Here is a 20272-nt window from a genome sequence, read left to right on the forward strand (position 1 = left end):
GTTGCTAAAGCAATAGGGGCATCATGAGACTGCATGCAAGAACATGGATCGTTTTACTGCTTCAAGCACAGAAGCACAGCAAAGATCATGAGTGTTCCTTGTGATTACCCATTTTTAGCCCATTTCATGGGGGCACTAATTCTTCTGTACGCACCGGGCCCTTCCCCAACCCACTTCCAACTGGTCAGGCATCCGCAATGCCAGCACGGTTTCCATAAAGCAAGAAAGGTTAAAAGGTACCAGTGAGGGGGGATTACAGAAGGCAATTGGGTGTCACAGCATTTCAGCAGCCTCAGCCCCCCAGATGCAGGAGGGGAAATGCAGATGATCCACACGCAGACCCTTGGAGGAATAAGCAGGGCATTTTCAGAAGATTTTTAATGACACAACTGCGTACCAGTTGCAACAAAGCTGTTAAACAATCTGTCGATGTCTCATCAGGGACTCTGGCTCACAAGGACCAAGGTAGATTCCACAACAACCTGCTCAGTCCTCCACAGAGCACGCGACTGTCCCAGCAATAACCACATCAAAAGTCAATAAACGAGAACTGAATATTCACCACTGCATTTGCAATCAGCTGTGACTCAACAAGGTGGGGTCACTTGGTACGACCTGGTAAAGTAACTGTGTTCCTTTTCACAGGCAGGCTGACATACTGCTTAAATTACAGTCAGAATACCTGTATTTTGTGTTTATTTCCTCACACAACATGTCCTTCTTGTGAGGTGGCGTATTTGCTCCAGAATGCAAACCCGCATCCTTCAAACCAATGCTGACCATGGACGGCAGCTGACCAGAGCCACAGCAGCTTGCCCAGACACTCGCAGTAAGTCAAGATCTGCTTAAACCAGAGACTCTGAGGGAAAGCACGTAAAAGGTGACGGACAGCCCTCGGTGCTGCACAAGGCTCCGGCGGATGGGTAACCTGAGGTAACACTCTCTCACCACATTTTCCAGCCTTTCTCTGAGGGTAATCTCTGAGCAGCCAGGAGACTGCCTGCATGTCAGGCTAACACTCCAGCGCACACATTCAAACACCTAACACAGCCGATGGAAAACTGGCTTCTTCCAGTCAGGCAGTCAGTAGCAGTACAGGGCTCACGGCAACAGTGTCAAGTCAGAAATAATTAGCAAACATTTAGCCTAAGAACTTTTTGTACTACTTCCAGTTTGCTTCCAGAAATCAAATAAAACCATACACACTCACTTCCAGTCATCTTCACTGTCATGTTTTGTACGAGTCATAGACAATCCTTCCAGCCCAAGACAAACACACTTAGGATTGTAGGACCAGAAGGGACAGGGTCCTTCTGAACCCGCTCTGCCTGAAGAAGGGAGGGGGGCTGTCATCCTAACAGCCCTTACTGTTCTGGTGTTTAGTAACCTGCCTTCAATCTCCACCTTAGAAGTGCCGATAACCTCTTCTTCTGCCTAGAATGATCTTGAGCTTGAACAGCACTTCTCCCTTCCTGAAATCAAGAGGATCCTTGTTAGATAAACCTGAAGAAGGCGAAGAGAAAGGTCTAGCCTAAAGCCAGTGTGCTTTCAGAAAGAGCACAAGCAAGTGCAACAGAAAATTAATTAGCAAGCATCTAATTGTATCCAAAGCCTTTAAAGGAAATATCAATATTTTTCTTTAATCAGCTGCTTGAAAGCATTAGCTGTTCCGTTTTACAAGGGAGGTACCACGTGTGGAATGCTCTTTGGCAGCACCTAGGTCAACAGACCCCTTCCAGGGTGCATGTGAACATACAAACCCAACCTCACGTGTGTGACAGGGTTACCCTGGCAAGTACCTTGGCTAAAACCCAACACACCATTAAATTCTAGTCCGGGTAATTACAACAGTACAGAAACAACAGGATGATGATTTGAAAGAAGCAGTTTAATGTTCATTGCATATGGTGGTTATAATTAATCCAGTCCATATCTAAAATCCTGTCTAAGTGTCAACAGAAAACAGGGGCAACCTCGAGGCTGTAAGAAAATTGCCAGCAGGGCCCATGGTACCATAGCTACAGCTTAGCAGGCAGCTCACATCCACACACTGGGAAAGCCCCCCAGCCACCCAAGGGCCATGCAGACTCCTGCTGTAACCTAGCAGTGACGTTTGCCTTTCCTAGCAGCCCAAGAAACTCGTTCCCACCTCTGTAAAAAAGCAGGTTACATTTTCTAAGAGAGCCAACACAGCTGAAGAATTTTTCTGGGCAGGTTTCCCCCTTCCATCTCCTCCACACCACCATTCTTGCTGAAGGCCAACCTGCAACAAGCAAGGTGTCATGATGGCAGGACTCTATTTGAGAAGATCCTGCACCCCCTCCAAACAAAACGGGGGACCTAGCTCCCTCCATCGCACAGCCCCGAGGATGTCACAGCCAGCAAGTCATCAGACACAGGCAGAACTCGAGCCTCTGAATGAAAAGGCTATGCTGCACCCATACCCGAGAGTGAGGGAACTCAAGCTGCTGCTCTGCAAATTCTTTAGCCTGCCTGGAAAAGCCCTAGCAGAACAGAAACTTAGAAAAAATTGTAAGTGAATAGATACTGTAGGAGAAAAGAGCACCTGAATTTCCCTGATGACTTGCTTTGTGAGAAGAATAAGTAGAACTCTTTAAACAAGTTAAACCAGGCCAATCTCAAAAGCCAGTCTAAGACAAGGTGAGTCATGGGCTCATCCCAACTTCATGAAAGCGGCACTGCTGACAACCCTCTCAGTTTTCGTCTCCCTTTGGAAAACAAATACCCATGTAGGCCATGTCAGTCCAATGGCTCTTGGGTGAGAGCCACTGCCGTTTTAAAGAGTTAAAGAAGGTTATCACGCGGGAATTTTTCCATTCTATATTCCACCAGATCCGATTTTCCTTCCACGTCCCCACCGAACTCCGCCGTCACTTCCTCTTTACCAGCAGGAGATGCCCCACTAGCTGCAGACTGACGACTTGCCGCAGTCACACTTCCAGAGTGGAGAAGCGAAGCCTTGCCCACCTCCCGTGACCCACCAGGACCCAAGGGCAGCGACTGAGCCGGCTGGCCGCGGACACCGGCAGAGGGACGGGCAGACGACTTAAGCGTTAGATTCGGGGCACACGGCCCTCCTGCATCCTTACGCTTCAGCCAAGCAGGGCACCGGGACGGCCTTATACCATAGGTTTAGCCCAGGAACATACATCCATCGGCTCTCCCCACCAGGGAGGCCCCGAAGCCGGGCGGGCAGGGCCCTGAGCAGAGCCAGAGCCAGAGCCACAGCCAGAGCCAGCCCCGGGCCCCGCTCGGCCCCGGCCGGTGCCGGGCACTCCCACAGCCCCTTTCCCTGGGGACCCCGCGGCCCGGCCGCCCCGGGTCCGTCCCCCGCTACGCCTGTCCCCCTCGGGGCGGCCGGGGGGGCACCGGGCCCGGCGAAGGCCCGTCCCCCTTCCCCGTCCCCGACGCTGCGGGGAGCGGCCCCGCGGCCCTCACCGGACTTGGGCGGGTAGCGGTAGGCCGAGTTGGCCTGGATGTCGATGTCCTCCACGCCCGCGATGCGCCGGCTGAGCAGGGAGCCCATGGCGGCCGCGGGCAGGGCGGGCCGGGGGACGCAAAGCAGCGCGGCGGCGGCGGCGGCGAGCGGCCCGCACCCGCACCTACGGCGGCGGCGGCGGCGCGGGGCACGCCGGGAGAGCGAGTCCGCCCGCCCCGCGACTACAACTCCCGTCAGGCACCGCGGCGGCGCCTACCACCAGCGGCGGGGGGGGGACTGGGACGCCTCCCCTGCGTGCGCTCTGCCGGCAGAGGGCGCTGCCACGCGGGGCCCGGGCCGGAGCGGCGGCACCGGACAGCGGCGGGCGGGGGCGGGACGGGGAGCGGGCACGGGGGCGGCGCGCGGGGAGGCAGAGCGGGTGCGCACGGAGAATGCCCGGGGATACACCTCGGGTGGGGAAGCCCCTGGGAGCTTGCACAGGGATGCCCCGGGAGGACGCCCGGGGAAACGCCCGCCCCGCGCAGGGGGGCACCTTGCGAAAGGTGCAAAGGCAACGCGGGGAGACGGAATTACACGGAGGGTGCCCGGCCGGGGCGGCTCAGCCCCAGCAGGCTGTTTTGCTCAGCCCAGGGAATGATTAACCTGCCGGTAGCTGTTTTGCAGAAGAGCTTCGTGCAGCAGCACCGCAATCATCCCCGCCAGCCTCCTTTCCCGCTGGCTGGTGGGGACCGGGACGTGGTCCCGGCGGTGCATCCCCCCAGGGACGGCTGCTCCGTGCTGGGATGGGGGGTGCGGGGAGCCTGCAGCCGTGCACCTCCGGGGAAGTTTGGCACGGGGATTCGTTATCTGGGCCAGTTCTCAGAGGTGGTACCCGCTCCTGGGTGAGGCTCACCCCCAGCAAGAGAGGAAGACGATCGGCCTCCCCAGCTGCGGGATGGTGTGGCGTACACATGGGGAAACCTCTCCCGGCTTCCTCCTCTTGCAGATAATCCATGCGGGAAAGGGAACGGAGGTGTCTGAGGTTCGGACACGAGGGCGCATGAGAGCGGGGAACGACTGAAGGCTGTCTTGCATGCATGACACAACAGCCAAGAGGATGGCGTGGAGGAAGAGGCACAAAAGAGCCCCCACCAACGTCCCAACACTGAGCCCTGTCCCCTCTGGCACCGAGGTCTTGCAAAGGTGCGGGAAAGAGCCCCCCAGGCTCCCCTTGTTAAGGGAGGCACCTTCCTGCACACACGCTACAGACAGGCCCACGCTGCAAAGGAACTGGGGACCCAAATTCCCAGCAGTGGAGTTGGGGAACCCCGGGAGACACGAAGGAGCTGAGGTGACACGTGCGGTATCTCTTAAATTGGCATCGGGAGCAGGAGACCGGCACGGGAAGAGGGCTGGGGTGCAGGGAGACAGGACACGGCAGAGAGCCAAGCCTGCTGGCACAGGAGGATTTTGTGATAGTGAGCAGGTGGTGGGTGCAACTTGCTGGCCATAAACACAAACTAAAACACACCTGGCAGGAACAAGCGAACAAACCCGCAGGGAAACCTGCTTCCAGTTAGTTATTACCCTTGCAGTTGTTGTGGCCACCCCGAGCACAGCAGCTCTGTGCCGGCAGGGCTGTATGAGGCACGGGCTGCAGGGGGAACGGGTGCTGGGGGTCTGGGGCCAGACCTTGCTCTGCTGCTTCCCACCGTGCGACAGGGATGGGAAGGACAGGGAAAAGCCAGGGAACTAGCAACGGCCACGTCCTACCGGCAAACCGCGAGAGCCGGGTACCCTGCACCTGGCACAGGGGAGACCTGGGCTCTGCCTTGGCAATAACCGTGCCAGGGCGCTGCCCGCTGCGTCCCCCAGGATCCTGCTGGCACCCGGAGCGGTGGTGCCTCTTGCTCAACCAGCCTCTCCGTGTAAGAGTTTCTTGTGGCAGAAATAGCACAGAGAAGGAGGAATGGAGTCTGCTGAGCGGCAAAGCAACGCCCGGCCCGTGTGCGCTGCCCTGGAGCATGTCCCAGCCGCTCCCTGCCTGCGCGGGGAGCTCGGAGACGCTCCTCGGTGCTGGGAACAAGCGCCCGGGCAGTGCCCTGGCAGCAGCGGGCTGATGCAAACAGCTCACGATGCCACCAGCAGCCCCAGAACAAGCAGGGTGAACCCGTAACCCCCATGGCCTCACCCTGCATGCCAGCAGCCGACTTGGGGCTCAGCGCAGGAGCAGAGCCGGCACAGCAAGGCTCAGCAGCTCCGTCTCCCCGTGCCGTGCTGGGAACTGGTTGCCAACCGGCAGCCAGCTGGCCCCAAGCACAGGGGCAAAGCAGAGCTGTGTTCGCCACAGGGCGAGGAGGGGAATTTGCACAGGGACAGAAGATGAGGGTCCCTCTCCCTTCCCTCCTGCATCCTGAACACCAAGAGCATCCTGCCCTTCCCCAGCCCAAGGAGGCACCTGGACTCTGTCCTCTCTCGGCAGGCAACTGCCCCAAAGCTGTCCCCTGAGCTTTTTTGGGGACAGAACCAGCCACCTTCCTTCTGCAGCCACCCATGCTGCTCACTGGGAGCCCAGCACCGTACGGGTTAAGCGGGGAAGCCAAGGGGAGAGCCGGCATCCCGGCAAGCAGCGGGGCGCTGGCACTGCCGAGCACCGAGGCTGCCCGGGGAAGCGGCCACGGCGGGAGGTTTTTGTTCGTGCAAAACCTCCGCCAGCGGGAAGGTCCCTCCCGGGCCGCACAGCTCTCCAGAGCTCGGAGGAAGCGGTCAGGCCCCTGGGGGGGTTATTGTCATCTGGGAGGGCAGGGGCCTTTGCTGGAGAATATCTCCCCCAGGGCCCTGTTCGGTGAGACGTATGTGACAGACAACTACAATAGCAGCGGCGTGCCAAGGACGGGCTCAGCCCTTCCGCTCCAAACCCCAGGGCCCAGAGCGAGCGGAGCTGAAGGGCAGCACCTCCAGCAGACGGCGGTGCCTTTACCTCCGCCCGGCCCAGAGGACACGGGCGCTGGCACACACAAAGGCAGGATATTGCACCACTCGTCTCCTCCGTCCCTCGCAGGAGCCACTGCCAGCAGCACAGGGGAAGGAGAGCGGGCGACTCGGGGACGGAGCTGCTGCTAGCAGCAGGGCAGGGAGCCGGACTGCCCTGCCAGCCCGCATGTGGGGACCAAGCAGCACCACAGCCACGTCCCGTGGGCCAGAGGAGCAGCAGCCCCGCAGCCTGTGGCACCGTGGTGGCTGCAAGAAGCTGTGATAGTCCCACAAACCCTGGTGGTGCCACCAGGTATGGGTTTTGCACCTTCACCCGTCGCCGCTGGGCTCCCGAGCCCGTACTTCCCCCCAGCGTGGTGCTGCCAGCCCTGGGCCCTGCACCACGCTGAGGACGGAAACGGAGGAAGACCACAAAGGCGGAGGCCCTCCCTGACATCCCCCAAAGGGCTGAAAACACTCCCACGAGGTACGAGGGAGCCTGAAACCCCAGGTGCCATCATTGTATGGAGTGAGAGCAGCCAAGCTGGGGAGGACCAGGGCGAAAATGGGCCAGGGCTCCTGCCCCCAGGACCCTGCAGAGCCCCAGGGGTGGTGAGGAGGCCTCAGCTCCTGCACTGCCTTCCAGCTCGGCTGTCTTTCCTGCTGGGCAAAATCCATCCAGGAAAAGGTGAGCCTGGAGCTATTCTCCAGCATGACCTGGAGAGGAGCAGCAGGACAGAGGAGGGATCCTTCGGCTGTGAGCCCACCTCTTCCGCTGGCTCTCAGGGCTCCCTACTGCTCATTTGCATGCTTGCTGTCACCACAAGTCGTGTCACTATGTCCCAGACTCAGCCAGCATCCACTATATTGCTCCTTCCTGCAAAACGTGGATGGAAAAGGAGTTCTGAAGCTGGACACGTTTCACACACGTTTCTCCAGCAACCGTGAGCTGCCCTTCAGGAGTCTCCTCGGACGCCTCTGCCAGGGAGGCAGCTACGAGCACGCCCGTGTAAACAAGGAAGTACGTTTGCTTGTAAACCTTCCACTCACCGGAGCAGCTCATCCAAAGTCCAGCTGCTCAGGGGTTTATTACCCAGTGAAGCGAGTTGCTTTGTCTCAGTTGTCCCCTCCTCGGTGCTGTCACTCACTTTGTTTGTTGGGTACTTGTAAAACAACAAGGTTCAGGAGCCCTGGAGAGTACACGCAGAGTTATTCCTCACCAGAAGGAGTGGCGAGCCCACGAACTTTGCCTCCCTAAACACTGCCCTGCTCCAAAGGGCTTGCAACCCTCCCCGAAAGCCCTGCTGGGCCAGGGCCAGCCCTTCCCCCTTCAAAAATCAGACTGCAAGGTTTCTAAAAATGTCTGGTTCCCACCGATTAAAACAATCCTTCAGGAGGTTTGTTTTCCCAGCTGTATTTACACCTTGCCGGCTACAGATCTCCTCTTGCCGCTTCCCTCCTGGGGTTGTCTCGACCTTGTAAAAAAGACTGGTCACCTCCCGATGCGTGCCACTGCCACCACTGTACGGCTGTGCTCTCGCTCCGATTTGGGCAGTGACACGCATACAAGGAGGAGGAAAGCCCCTGGCCCCGGCATCCTCCAAGGCCTGGAGTACTTTGCACGGTTACTAAAGGAGACGTGGAAGACAGTTACCCGGTGGTCAGATTGGGACAATACTGGGGCAATTTGTGGGTGAGCAGCGGAAGTTGCAAACCCCTCAGGTCAAACGCGTGACCTGCCTGCCTGAGCTTCAGCCATTAATCCTCACGGCTCAGAAATATCTGCAGCCGTACGCGAAACGCCGGCCACGGTCAGAAGCGTTAGCGAACAAACCGCTCGCGGCCAGGCTAAGCCCCAACACAAATTGCAGGAAGGAGCCCAGAGTCGCTCAGGAAAGGTGGAGGAGGCCGGGGGGCCTTCGCGAGCCCTGCGGAGCCAGCGGTTCCCCTCGTCTCGCCCCGCTTTTCCCTTCATTACCTCCCGGCCGCCCAACCGCGTGTCCGTGCCTGCTTATCGTTTCCTGGTACTTAGCAACACCATTGTGTGTCCCCGGGCGCTGCGGCGCGGCAGCGCCTGCCTGGCTGCATGCTTTCATCTGCTATGGCAATGCCCCGCTCTCAAAGGATCCTTTCATGCCCCTGGGAGCCCCCCGGCACCTTCCAGAACTTTCCCCCGCTGCCGGCTCTCCTTTTACGTCTCGGCAGCCATGTCGGCGGGGCGCGGGGACGTGCTCCGGCCCGGGGAGCGACGGGAGCAGGCCCGCGGGGTGGGGGTGGGGACTGGGCAACCCCCCATCCTTTATTAGCGCTGCCGGCGAGCCCTAGGCCAGGCCCGGGGCCAAGGGGCCGCCGTCCCCCCCTCACCTCAGGCCCCGGGGATGCGAGGCGGCGGCAGCTCCGGCCTGAGGCAGCTGCGAGCCAAGGGGCTCCCCGACAGGCCCCCGCAGGCCTCGGGGGGTGGGGGGGGGCACCGCAGCGTCCCCCCGCCGCCGCCCCCCGGTTAAACATTACCGCGGGCCGGTTGCCGCCGCCCGCCGGGGCCAAAGGGCGGCAGCAGCGGCGGCCCCGCCGCGGCCGTTACCGCGCCCCCGCCCCGCGCGCCGCGGCCGCTCCCCGCACGTCAACAGGAAACCGCACGCGGCCGACTGTAAACACCGCCCGCGCCCCCCCCCCCGCCCGCCCACGTGACCCGCCCCGCCCCAGCCCCGGCCCGCCCCCGCCGCCCTCTGATTGGGGGCAGCGGCGTTGTTGACCATATACGGTCAGGTACTACCGAGCCCAGGGCGGCGGTTGGCCGGCCCGGCTCGTCACTCAACGCGCGCCGGCGCCCGGCGGCCGCTCCGCAAACAAAGCGGGGGCTGCCGGGAGTTGTAGTCCGGGCGGAGCCAAGGCGGCGCGGCGGCGCGGCGGGCGGGAACTACATCTCCCAGCGGCGCCCCGCGCCCCGCCCCTCCCCGCCCCGCCCCTGGCGGCCGTCGGCGGGGCTCGCCGGGCGCCGTGAGTCAGTGCCCAGTAAACATTGGCGTGAGCCGCGCCGGCTCCGCCATGGTGGCGGCGCCGTGAGGGCGGGGGACGGCGCGGCGGGCTGGGCGCAGCGGCGGGGGGCCGGGGCCGGGGCCATGGACGAGCTCAAGCACCAGGTGATGATCAACCAGTTCGTGCTGGCGGCCGGCTGCGCCGCCGACCAGGCCAAGCAGCTGCTGCAGGCGGCCCACTGGCAGTTCGAGGTGAGGCCGCCGCCCCGGTGCCGGCCCCGGCCCCCGCCCCCGCCGCCCCCGAGCGCTCGGGGCGGGTCCCCGCGTGGCGGGCAGCCGGTGGGCTTGGGCAGCGCGGTGAGCGTGGGGCGCGCCCGGCCCGGCCCTGCGGGGCACGCCGCTGCCCCCCCTCCCCCCCCCTCCCCCGCCGCGCGTCGGCGTGGGGAGCGTGGCGGCCGGTGCGTGGCGTGGGCCGCGCTCTGCCCCCGCGGTGGGCGTGGGGCGCGCGGCGGGGCAGGGCCCTGGTGCGTTCGCGTGGGGCGTGCTGCCTGCTCGCCGCGAGGGCTCAGCTAGCGTGGGCCCCACGCGGGATGCGGCGGGCGGGGAAACGGGGAGCCACGGTGCGCGGGTGGGTGCGGAGCGAGGGCCCGCAGCCCGCCCGGGCCCCGCTCCGGACCGCGGAAGGGTGGTCCTCCCGCCCCTCGGCCGGTCCGGGCAGGGCCCCGCCCCGTGTGTGTCGTCGTCCCCCCCAGCCCCAACCCTCCCGCGTGGCCGTGGGCTGGAAAACCCCAGCCTAGCCTTTCCCACGTCCCTGCCTCGGAGAGTTTGAGTCCTCAGGCAGCCGTGGGAGAGGAGACTTTGTAGGTCAAAGCTTTTCTGGCTCCAGACGCCTTTTCCTCTTGCTCGCGGGCGGGATACCCCGTGACATCGGCAGGGGTTAACATCACGCGTGGGGCTGGATTGCGGGTGGGGAGCCCCCCCCCGGCAGCCTTTCTGGGTGCTCTGCCCCTCCAGAGATCCCCGGAGCTGCAGAGGGGGGAGTGCGGCAGCTGTAGCAAGCAAAGCTCTTTCTAAATGGGATTTTTTTTTTCTTCTTTTCCTTCTGCAGCCCCAGCAGCTCTCTAGTCTGGAGCTGATGGATTTGACGCTAATGGCACCTTTGTAATTGAAGTGCCTGTTTTGTGATGCAGGAGGAGGTCTGAGTCAGTCTGGAGAGCAGGAGGTTCAGTTTGTGTTCATCCCCGTAGCTAGGGCACCTCTCCTTCGGCACGCGGCGCAGCCCGGATGGGTGCGAGCGCCGCTGGCAGGCCGCCTAGACGTTATTCGGGGGTTGTTCTGTAACGTGACGGCTGTCGGATGGCTCGGGCACGGAGGCAGTTCATCGCCGTGCAGTCGCAGGATTTCCAGATGCTAAATCAGAGGCCAAGAGGCATTCAAAGCCAAGCCACGCATGGCCAAGGAGCGGGTGGGTGGGTGGGTGGGGGTGTGGGAACGGGTGGAAAGCCGAGCCGGCGTTCCCCTCCGCCGTGCCCGTTTAATACCACGGTCCGCTGACGGGCGCGCCGGTGGCGGTGGATGTGTTGCATGTGTAACGTGCTCTGGGTTTTGTTTACTAATACAGTTTGACAGTGGCCCTCTGGGACGGGCGGGATCCGCTTCCACCACCTCCGCGCGTGCGGCAAAAGAGCTGGGAACGGATGACAAAAGTTTAACTTTTCTTTCAAAAGGCGCTTTGCAGAACTTTGCCACCGTTTGGCGAGTTGCACAAGTACAAACAGCCGTCTCCTGCCGGCTTGGCACTCACATGACTTAGAGGAAGCTCAGCTGTAAACAAACGTGCTGCGATGAGCAGTTACCATGTTCCCACTCACTTTTGGTGCAACGGTCAGATAATTCCCTTTGCAAAATGGCCGCTGGGCATGCCTCCTTCGGGGAGCTGCACTGGGGAGGTGTCGTCTCTTGACTCCAGCGTGCTCTCACCTCTTGCCTGTGATATTCTGAGGCTTTTGTTATTCTAGCGCGGTACCCGTTTGCTGGCTGGCCCGCATCTGCAGCGAGTGTAAATTGGCGGAGTTCAGGCAAGTTCAGCGCTAATTTACGCTGCCTTCGCTCGTAGTCTCCTCAGGTTCAAAGTGCTGCTCCGGAGGCACGGTGTGAGTCGGAGCAACCCTGAGGACGTTGCTCCTGCCTGTAAGACCACTGTGGGGAGAGGTGTTCCCAACAGCCGAGGCGAACTAGATGGCCTGGAGACAAGACAACAGGAGCTAGGTTCTCCCAGCTCTGTGCCTCTGTCCTGGCTGGGGAACTCCTGGCATCTGTCTGCCCTGCCCAGGACCTTTCCTATGTGGGCACGTGCCCTGCTCGCTGCTTGTCACGGCCAGACGGGGAGCAGGAGCCTGGGGTGTAGGGTCACCAGCAGGAGGGAGAGGGAGGCTGCTGTGAAACACGGACAGCTTTGGGCTGGTGGGATGCTGATGTTCCAGGGCCGCTTTCCTGGGCTGGGGCTGCTTTGGGGCCGTTGTGGCTGGTGGGGGAAGATGCGGTGGGAGCTGCAGAGAGGGTTTGCTGTGCATGGTGTCCTGCCGACCCTGGCAGACCTGGAGTCTGTCCAAGGGGAAGGAACGTGATCCAGGACAGCGAGCAGGGCGGGAGGTCGGGAAACCGTTGGGGATACAGCTGCCTTCGATGTGGAGCGAGCTGTTCAGAGCCTGTACCATACGAAGGGGCTTGACAAGGAAGCTGTTTATTCTGCATCCCCTCCATCCCTGGGGAACGGGGCAGTTCGTGGGTAGCGGGTGGATCACCTCTCCCACTTGCTGTGGCTCCACTCCTGTTTCGTAGGGACCCGCGGTGGGCTTTCTCTCGGTACACCCGGCATAGTTTGCAGCTCTTGCAGCGCCGTGAGCTCTTCTGTGCTTCCAGGGACAGCCACGGTGGGTGCCAGCAGCGATGGCCGTGCCAGCCCAGCCCTCTAGCAGCTGGAGCAGTGCCACGACTGATTGGAGGGGGAGGTTTACAGGCTGAAGAAGGCGATTTGGAGTGTCTCCGGGTGAGGGCTGGCACTTGGCCTCCAGGGCCGCAGGTGCCAGCACTTTGGGTGAAGCCAGGGAGGGCAGCAGGTATCTCCACCATGGCTGGAACCTAGCAGGCTACCAGGGAGACATTTCAGAGTTTGCAGAGTCTCATGTCGGGCTGGGCTGAGCGGTGGGTCAGGCTCCTTCCCAGGCAGAAGAGTATTAATTATTAATTGGCTTTGTTATGCCCTGATTGCCCCTGGGGCTGCTTGGGAAGGATAAGAAGATGACAGCTTTAAAAAAAACCCACCCATTCCTTCCTTTTTCCTGGTACTAAGCGTCGTGTCTCTCTTCAGTGTCGTGAGGTTGTGTGTGGGGAACAAGAGGAGGAGCAGGTGTCTGGCTCTGCCCGCTGTGTCCATGGTTGGATTTGCACTTCCTCTTCTGATTTATTTATGTTTTATCGAGCCCCTTTCCCTTTCCTTTGTGGCTCAAGGGCAGGGTGCCCCCAGGGCTGCTCTAGCACCATGGGCTCCCTGCTGCCAGATCCCCTGTGCTGGCAGCCGAGCCCCTGCGCTGGCAGCGGCTGCAGCTCACACGTGCAGCTGGGAGCGGGTGCAAGTGCAGCTTGGGCAGCGATGGGCAGGAGATCAGTCAGCACCCCAGGTCCTGTCTCAGCAGCTGCACAGGGCTGGGTGTCCTGCTCCTCCAGACTGAGCTTGTTCTGCTCAGCGCCCAGGTCTCCTTGCATTCATCTCCCCGCCTGGCCCCTGCAGCCGTCCTCCCTCTGACTTGGTCACCATGGGCACCTCTTGGCACCCTGGTAGGATCTCTGTGTGATCTGCCTCCTGCGAAGCTCCTGTTTTTGCATCCCAGGGGGGGACACGGTGGCCTGGTCACCTGCTGAGCATGGCCAGGCAGCGGGTGCGGGGCTGCCCTGCTCCCGCTCACACCCAGGGCGACACGGGCGATGGGACCTTTGGTCTGGGGTCAGGGCTGAGCTGTGGCTCAAGCTCCTTCTCAAGCAGAGGAGCCTTAATGGCTTTGCTGTTGCACCGATTGCCCCCGGCACTTGTGACGCTGGCTGGAGACCAGGCGGCATCAGCCGCTTTGGTTACATGCGTGGCCCTGGCACCCCGTGCCACTGAGGGGATGGGTGCATGGGCCTCTCGCCCGCCTGGGTTGGGGCTGCTGCTGGTCCCGGGTCCCCTGGGAGGTGGCAGCCGTTCCCCGCAGCTGGAGGGAGGTGGGTGGTGGGCAGAGGGCTTGCTTCTGCCATGCTTGGAAAGGGGCAGATGGAGGGGAGGAGACGCAGTGTTTTAGGCAGAGGGCCCTGCGATGGTGGAGTGCTTCCTCCACCCAGGTCACAGCTTTCATCCCAGCGCCAGCAAGGATCGGTGGGGACGGGGACAGCGAGGACTTTCTCTGCCTCTGTCTGCCAGTGGCACAGTCCCAGATACAAGGCCACTTGGAATACAGGAGCACAGAGCATATTTAATCAGCTTGTGGTATCTGCCGGTGCCCACACCTCTGCCTGTGCTTCCCGTTTGCTGTTTCCCCCCATTCTTATCATGATCCTTTCTGTCTGGGTGATAGGGCCTGTGGGTGTTGACATCGGACCTCACCCAGGACGAAGGGTAGTGCGGTGACGGGAGTGTCGCTGCCTCAGAAGTGTCCGTGTCTCCGTTGGACATTTCCTTGATTCACAGATGTGTGCCAGCCTGTTCAGAGCTGGTCTCTGGGGCCACAGACCCTCATCCTGCTGTATGGCCGTAGCTGAAATCCAGCGGGTCCTGCCCACGGTCGCAGCCTGGTTGGGTGCAGGGTTCAGGTACTGTGTTATTAAACACAGCCAGAGGAACACAGCTATTGCGGGGAAGAGCCTTGCCAGCCCGGCTATTGCGTGCTCCCCCCGAGGTCTGGGAGCTGCCAGACTCTACAGCAGCAATTGCTTCCCCCACCCAGGTCTGGATTATTGTTTGCAGATATCGCTCCTGGCTGCCACCTGGCCTTGCCCATAGTTTACCCCCCTTTAGCCAGGAAACCACAAACCCCGCTGCAAGTGGCCGGCTCCAGCTCCCCAGCAATGCAAGTGCAGCCCCTTCACCTTTCAGGACCTGCCAGCCTGGGTGTTTTGGGGCAGAATAGTTCTCCACCGCACCAGTAAGCTGAGCTGAGTTGTTCATCCCGTCCCTGGGTGTGACACTGGAGCGTGTGGCTGTGGGCACCGGGATGAGGAGTGTGTGTGGTGGTAGGACTGTGGCTGCTGCAGTCGCACAGCGTTTGGTACAACCTGCCTCTGCTTTGTTCAGGTTTTTCTGCCTTTTTTTTTTTTTTTTTTTTTTTTTAGCAGCTTGGGTAACCCCAATCACTGGCTTGCAGGAAGGGAGCAAAGTCTTGGGTGGTGTGGCAGCGCCTGGCCGCAGCCCTGTGCCTCACACCCTGGCTCGGCTGCCCCTGGGGAGGGGATTGCATGGGGGTTGATGGGGGAGGGCTTTTCCTCCAACCGGAGCTGAATCCAAACCAATTATCTAACATTTCTATCAAGTCTGATCTGCAACTGAATCAAAACATTGCTTTCTAGCCCTAACTCAGCTAAAGCCTGGCACAGAACAGGAGTCAGCTTCACCTTCGCTGGTCCTGCAGCAGCCCAGTCCTGCGCGCCCCCAGAGCTCCCACTGCCTCTGCTCCTCCCAGACCTGGGCTAGGTGTCTGCCCTCCTGGCCAGCCTGTGCCCCTGGCGTTCCCTCCTGCAGCCCCCTCTCGTCCTCTCGCATGCCTGTGGCATGTGACATTTACCAGATTATTACTGGTCTGAACTGGAAGCGAACCAAAATTATGTCAGTCATAACAGTACCCTGCCTGCGACAGAATTGGAAATGCCCTGGTATATGGGGTGGGCTACCTGTTGCAGCCCCAGCCCTGGGGATCTCCTGGCGTGAATATGGTGACGGTGATCTTGTCCTGTTAAGGACATGCATCTAACCGGTTCCCGCTGGGCTTCCCCGTCTGGGTTTGGATTTGGTTTCCTTCCTCTTCCTGCATGCAGCGGTTGTGGAGCATCGCTGTGAAATGCCTGCTGGGATCCACTCCAGCAGTGGCTGCTTCTCAGCAGCGAGCACGGTGATCCCAAATAGGTGTGATCCTTTCCTGCCTCGGTGCAAGCAGACGGCAGGCGTGGGTCCCTGCCTGGGGACGTGGGAGCAGCTGTGTGCAGCACTTTCCCGTGCAGGCAAGGGGGCTGTGGGCATGGTCCAGCCCCCTGGGGCCTGTTTTGGATCATCTTTGGGGTCTTGCAAAGCTGTGCCGTTGTGTGCAGGGATGAGGTGGGTGTCCAGTTTGCATGCTGGTGGTAACATCATCATATTTTTATTTTTTTCCTCTCCAGACTGCTCTCAGTGCTTTTTTCCAAGAAACGAACATACCCTACAGCCACCACCATCAGATGGTAAGTGCTTTCCCGTCTCTCCAGTGCTCGCCGGGGGCACAGCACCAGCTGGCGGGCGCTTTGGGCTGTTGCTGATGCCCAGCTTGCTGCTTCACAGCTCCAGGAGTGCAGGCAGGGAGGTCTGGCCAGGCGCTGCCAGAGCTGCTGCCAAGGAAGGTTTTCCTGGAGAGCAGCCAGGTGTGGCATAGCCTGTCCTACGCAGTGGGACGGTGGGTCCAGGAGTGCCCTCAGAACCCTGCAAAGGGGTTGGGGCTGCTCCTCGGAGAGACATGGTCCGATGGAGGATGCTTTGGGCATGGCAAATGGTCCAGACCAGCCCCAACGTGGCAGAGAGAGTCTGGGAGGGCCTGGAGCACCAGAATGTTGTAGGCCGTGTAAACACACACAGAGATACGTGCACGCTGCCCAGCTGCACACGTGAGTCCTTGTGTGCTTGCTGGAGCGACTGAGCGTGCAAACCTCTGCCCCGCTGGAGCGTGCCTCTAGCACAGCGTGCTCATCTGGATGTGTGTAAACACAAGGGCGTGCATGTGCGTGGGTGCTGCCTGCCTCCGCTCTCTCCCAGCTGTCCCCAGACTCGGTCCCTTTAACTCTTGTGCCCCAGCAGCCCATAATCTGCCTGGGCAGATGTGTCCTAGGGATTTGCTGGCTGCCGTGGCCTCATTTGACTCTCTGGGACAATTGGGGATTTGGAGCATGCAGTAAGCGTGCACAGTAAGTGCCCGTCAGGGCCTGAGCACGCCCGGTCTCCTGTGGGGTGGGAGCTGAGCCTGAGCCTTGTGCCTGCTGAGCCAGAAAGCTGCAGGCCCAGGGTGGCACCAGTGGGTCACAGAGTAGAGGGGGTCCCCGACTCGGCCGGGCACAGGAGCGGGTGCAGCGGGGTCCCATCTGGGCCCTCTGACAGGAGCTCTTGCCACAGCATTAGTCTTCAGAGCCTTAAATAACTGCTGCTTGCAGACAGCATTGTCAGCAGAGCACGGATCCAGGAGCTACGTGTGCTGCGGCAGAGGGGTCTTGTGCCGGGCCCTGGTGGGAGGCAGAAGGTGGAGGCCCCCCCCCCCATGCCTGACCCTGTGTCTCTTCCCGCAGATGTGCACTCCCGCCAACACGCCGGCCACGCCACCCAACTTCCCCGACGCCCTCACCATGTTCTCCCGCCTCAAGGCCTCAGAGAGCTTCAACAGCAGCAGCCCCGTGGCCTCCATGGCGACTTCCCCGCCGCCCCCTGCCCCGCTGCCACCCCAGCACGGGGCCTTCAACCCCACCTGGCCCGCGGCTTCGCCCCCCGGCCAGCAGCAGAGCATGTGGACTCCGGCCCCCCCGGCGCAGCCCGCGGGCTGGCCAGCCGCCGTCTCCCAGCAGGCCACGGCAGAACAGAAGGCCAACGTGACCATGGAGGCAGAGAGATGAGGCCGCGGCGGAGAGCAAACGCGGCGGGGACCCCGGCGTATAAATATATATATATTTTTTTCCCCCCCTCCCCAAAGAGGAGAGGAACTCTGCTGCCAGGGCGTCTGGCAGCCGCCGAGACACACGAGCAAATAGCTGCCTTGCATGGGTTTGGTTTGAAGTAGTTTTTACTTGTCCTCGAGCTGAACAGAGCTCCCCAGAGACAGCGGGAGGCTGCGTGGGACGCGGGACCAATGCTGGCCTCTGCCTGGGATCCTGCTGCTGCCGGGCTCTCGGGGAGGGAGCACCCCCTCCTCTCTTGGGACACCGGAGTTTGCATGCGAGTGACATTTACAGAGGAGGTCCCTTCTTCACAGTCCCCTGGGCCACCCCACCAGGCAGAGTGGGTTGCGCCTGAGCATTTCCCTGCGTCCCTCGGCCCTACTCAACCAGGTGGGGGACAGACACCCCACGCAGCTTGTTTTTTTGTAAGGGGGGGAGAGAGAGCAAGGACTGTTCCTGCTCGGCCACAGCCTCCGCCCTGCATGCACCGTGCTCGCTGGTGAGCAGGGCTGGGGGATGCTGGCTCCCGGGCAGGCGCCTGGCCCCTCGCCCAGCCCCGGCGATGGGGAGCAGGGGGTGAGCCACGGGTGGCCCGGCTGGGCCAGCACACCCTCCCCTCACCCTCCTGGTTTGGGGTTTGCCCCGGGGCTGTTTGCATGACACAGTGTAACCCTAGAGACTGGGATCGTTTTTAACCCCTCTGTTCTTTTCTCCTGGCGGCTGGAAGTCTCTCCGGATGCGCCGCAGCCGCTTGCAATACATGCTCTTCTGCTTTGAACCCAGTGTCTTTGCTTCGTTTGCAGCAGCAGTGGGACGTGGGGAAGGCTGGCCTGGGCCTGAGGTGCTGCAGGATCCCCTCTCTGAGTGGCTCTGCGTGCTGTGCCTCCGAGCTGGGGCTGGCCGCCTCTGCTGTATGTGTGCTGCTCCAAATACCCCGTCCAGCCGTGCTGGACTGCCAGCTGGCTTTGGCCAGGCGTACGCCAGGGCTCAGCCTCGGCAGAAGCCAGCTTGGCTCTGCCTGCTGCCCCACCACATCAGTTGTGGGTGTGTGACCCCACCGGGAGCAGGGGCAGGGTGATGGCAGGGCTGCAGGGAGCCCTTGGGCTCCCTGTGTGACACCCACAGTCCTGGGTGTCTTGCCATGACCTGGCTCCTGTCCCCTCTTTGCCAGATGACAGGGGCCAGGTCCCTTGGAGGTTGCCATCCCTGCTGAGCCCTCTCCCCGTGAGGCCTTGCCCCTACATCCCTGCGCTCACCAGTCAGTAATTAATTTCAATCTCTTATTTGTGTTGCTAAAATAAATGTTGTAGGAGTGATGGTTTCACCCATGCTGCCTCTTGTACAGCCTTGGCAGAGGCTGGGAGCGAGGGCTGGTGCTGACCCTTGTGAGCTTCCCTGTGCTGGGGCTGTGTGGCTCAGTCCTGCCCCACCGAGGTGGAGTGGGCTGAACTGGTGGCATCTGGAGCGAGCTGGGGCTATGGACCTTGTGTCCTGACTGCGGTGGCCTGGGCAGATCAAGGCCAGCATGGAGTCCTGCTGGGAATGGGGACGGTCTGCGAGGCAGGAGCTGCATGGCATGGAGCCCACCCAGGGGAGACATGGGGAATGGATCTGGCCTCAGAAGGAGGCACCTGCCCATGGAAGAGGTGAAGCCGTGTGGAGACCTGGGTGGTGGGGAGGGGAGCCTGCCTGTGACTGTCCCAGGGCCACCAGGAGCCATGGGACTGGAAAATCCAGGGCCACACCACAGACCTGAATGCCTGGCTGGTCAGAGAGAGCTCACTGGGACGTGGCACAGCCCAAAAGCGTCAGGCTCTGGTTGCTAAGTCCCCAAGGATGCCCCATGTGCCCCTGCAAGCCCAGGGACCACGCAGGAGAGGCAACAGAGGAGGGAGCATCTTTATGGCCTGCGGCGTTACCCCACTGCAACAAGCGGCTGCTGGGGCGGTGTGGCCCCCACCCCACCAGTCCCTGAGGCCAGGCAGCACAGCCCTGGTGTGCCTGCCCCCCCCATGCCATTTCACAGCCCCCCGGCCAGCTCAGACACTCGCTGTCCTGCTGCCACCCGTGGCAGCCTGCCACCGGCCCCCCGAGGAGCCCGTCTTCGTCCGCATGGCAGCACCTGCGATGCAGAAGGACAAACAGCCTTGCATGGGGCACAACGCCCCCGGGGGTGCTCAGCAGCAGGCTGAGCCTGCATGGTGGGGCCAGTGGCCCGGGGGGACAGCCGGGGCAGGCACTCACATGAGTACGGGGACACATAGTGGCTGCCGTACTTGGGGGCACGGCGCATCTCCGCGGCATGCTGGGAGCGGGGCTGGCGGGTCTTCGTTGCTTTGGGATGAGCAGGACACACCAGTTCAGGTGGCTGCACAGCCTGGCCGGAGCTAACGCAGTGCCCTGGGGCTGCTCCCCTACCTGGCAAGTCCTTGCCCTCGGTGATGGTCCTGTTGGCAGCCAGCGAGCTCAGCCTGCCCTTGTAGACAACCCCATTGATGCCCAAAATATCCACTTCTCTCTAGAGGGAAGAGCAGCCAGTGCCATCGGATATGCCCTGAGGCTGTGCCCAGCCCACAGCACTCTCACCGTCCCAGCCTGGGTGGGCTCTGCAGGTTTCCAGAGCACAGGGACACGCGGCGATGGGGGCTCACGTTCTTGCAGGTGAAGTCTGTAGGGTCGCCGCAGGGACAAACGGTGACGAGGGAACTGGAGGTGGGCAGTGGCCCGGCAGGACTCCTGGGGCCCCCCCGGCTGGCCCTGCCGCTCCCTTCGCTCTCCCTGGGCAGGGAGCACCGACGTTATCCCTCCTGCCCAGGGAGAGGGACCCTAAAGGGAGAGAGAGGGATGCAGTGGCACCTGGCAAGCCTCACCTCCCTGGCAGCTGCCGTGCCAGGCAGTTGGAGCTGCTGGCACTGGCTGGATGGGGCCGGAGGAGCTGGCTGGCCTTTTGGATGGTCACCAAGTGCCTGCG

General features: G+C 61.5%; 2 protein-coding genes across 6 annotated transcripts in view; one reads left to right on the plus strand and one right to left on the minus strand.

Moving 5' to 3' along the window:
* The window catches only part of MGRN1 (mahogunin ring finger 1), a 62825-nt gene extending 53857 nt beyond the window's left edge, over nt 1-8968 (minus strand). For 3 of the 5 annotated variants that reach the window (XM_075515635.1, XM_075515638.1, XM_075515640.1), the window contains exon 1: nt 3460-3656. In XM_075515635.1, coding sequence (XP_075371750.1) covers nt 3460-3547 — 88 coding nt within the window. In that variant the 5' untranslated portion in view covers nt 3548-3656. Of the gene's footprint in view, nt 1-3459; nt 3657-7462; nt 7603-8776 lie in introns of those variants that run through there. The other 2 variants (XM_075515637.1, XM_075515636.1) reach the window with 2 other exon arrangements.
* A 397-nt stretch (nt 8969-9365) lies between these two features.
* On the plus strand, nt 9366-18079 carry UBALD1 (UBA like domain containing 1). Its single transcript, XM_075514921.1, has 3 exons — nt 9366-9639; nt 15790-15849; nt 16939-18079. The coding sequence occupies exons 1-3, from the start codon at nt 9532-9534 to the stop codon at nt 17257-17259; spliced, it is 489 nt and encodes a 162-aa protein (XP_075371036.1). The 5' UTR covers nt 9366-9531; the 3' UTR covers nt 17260-18079.
* The last annotated feature ends 2193 nt before the right edge of the window (nt 18080-20272 follow it).

This window comes from Mycteria americana, chromosome 12 (assembly GCF_035582795.1).
Source record: "Mycteria americana isolate JAX WOST 10 ecotype Jacksonville Zoo and Gardens chromosome 12, USCA_MyAme_1.0, whole genome shotgun sequence".
NCBI classification, from domain to species: domain Eukaryota; kingdom Metazoa; phylum Chordata; class Aves; order Ciconiiformes; family Ciconiidae; genus Mycteria; species Mycteria americana.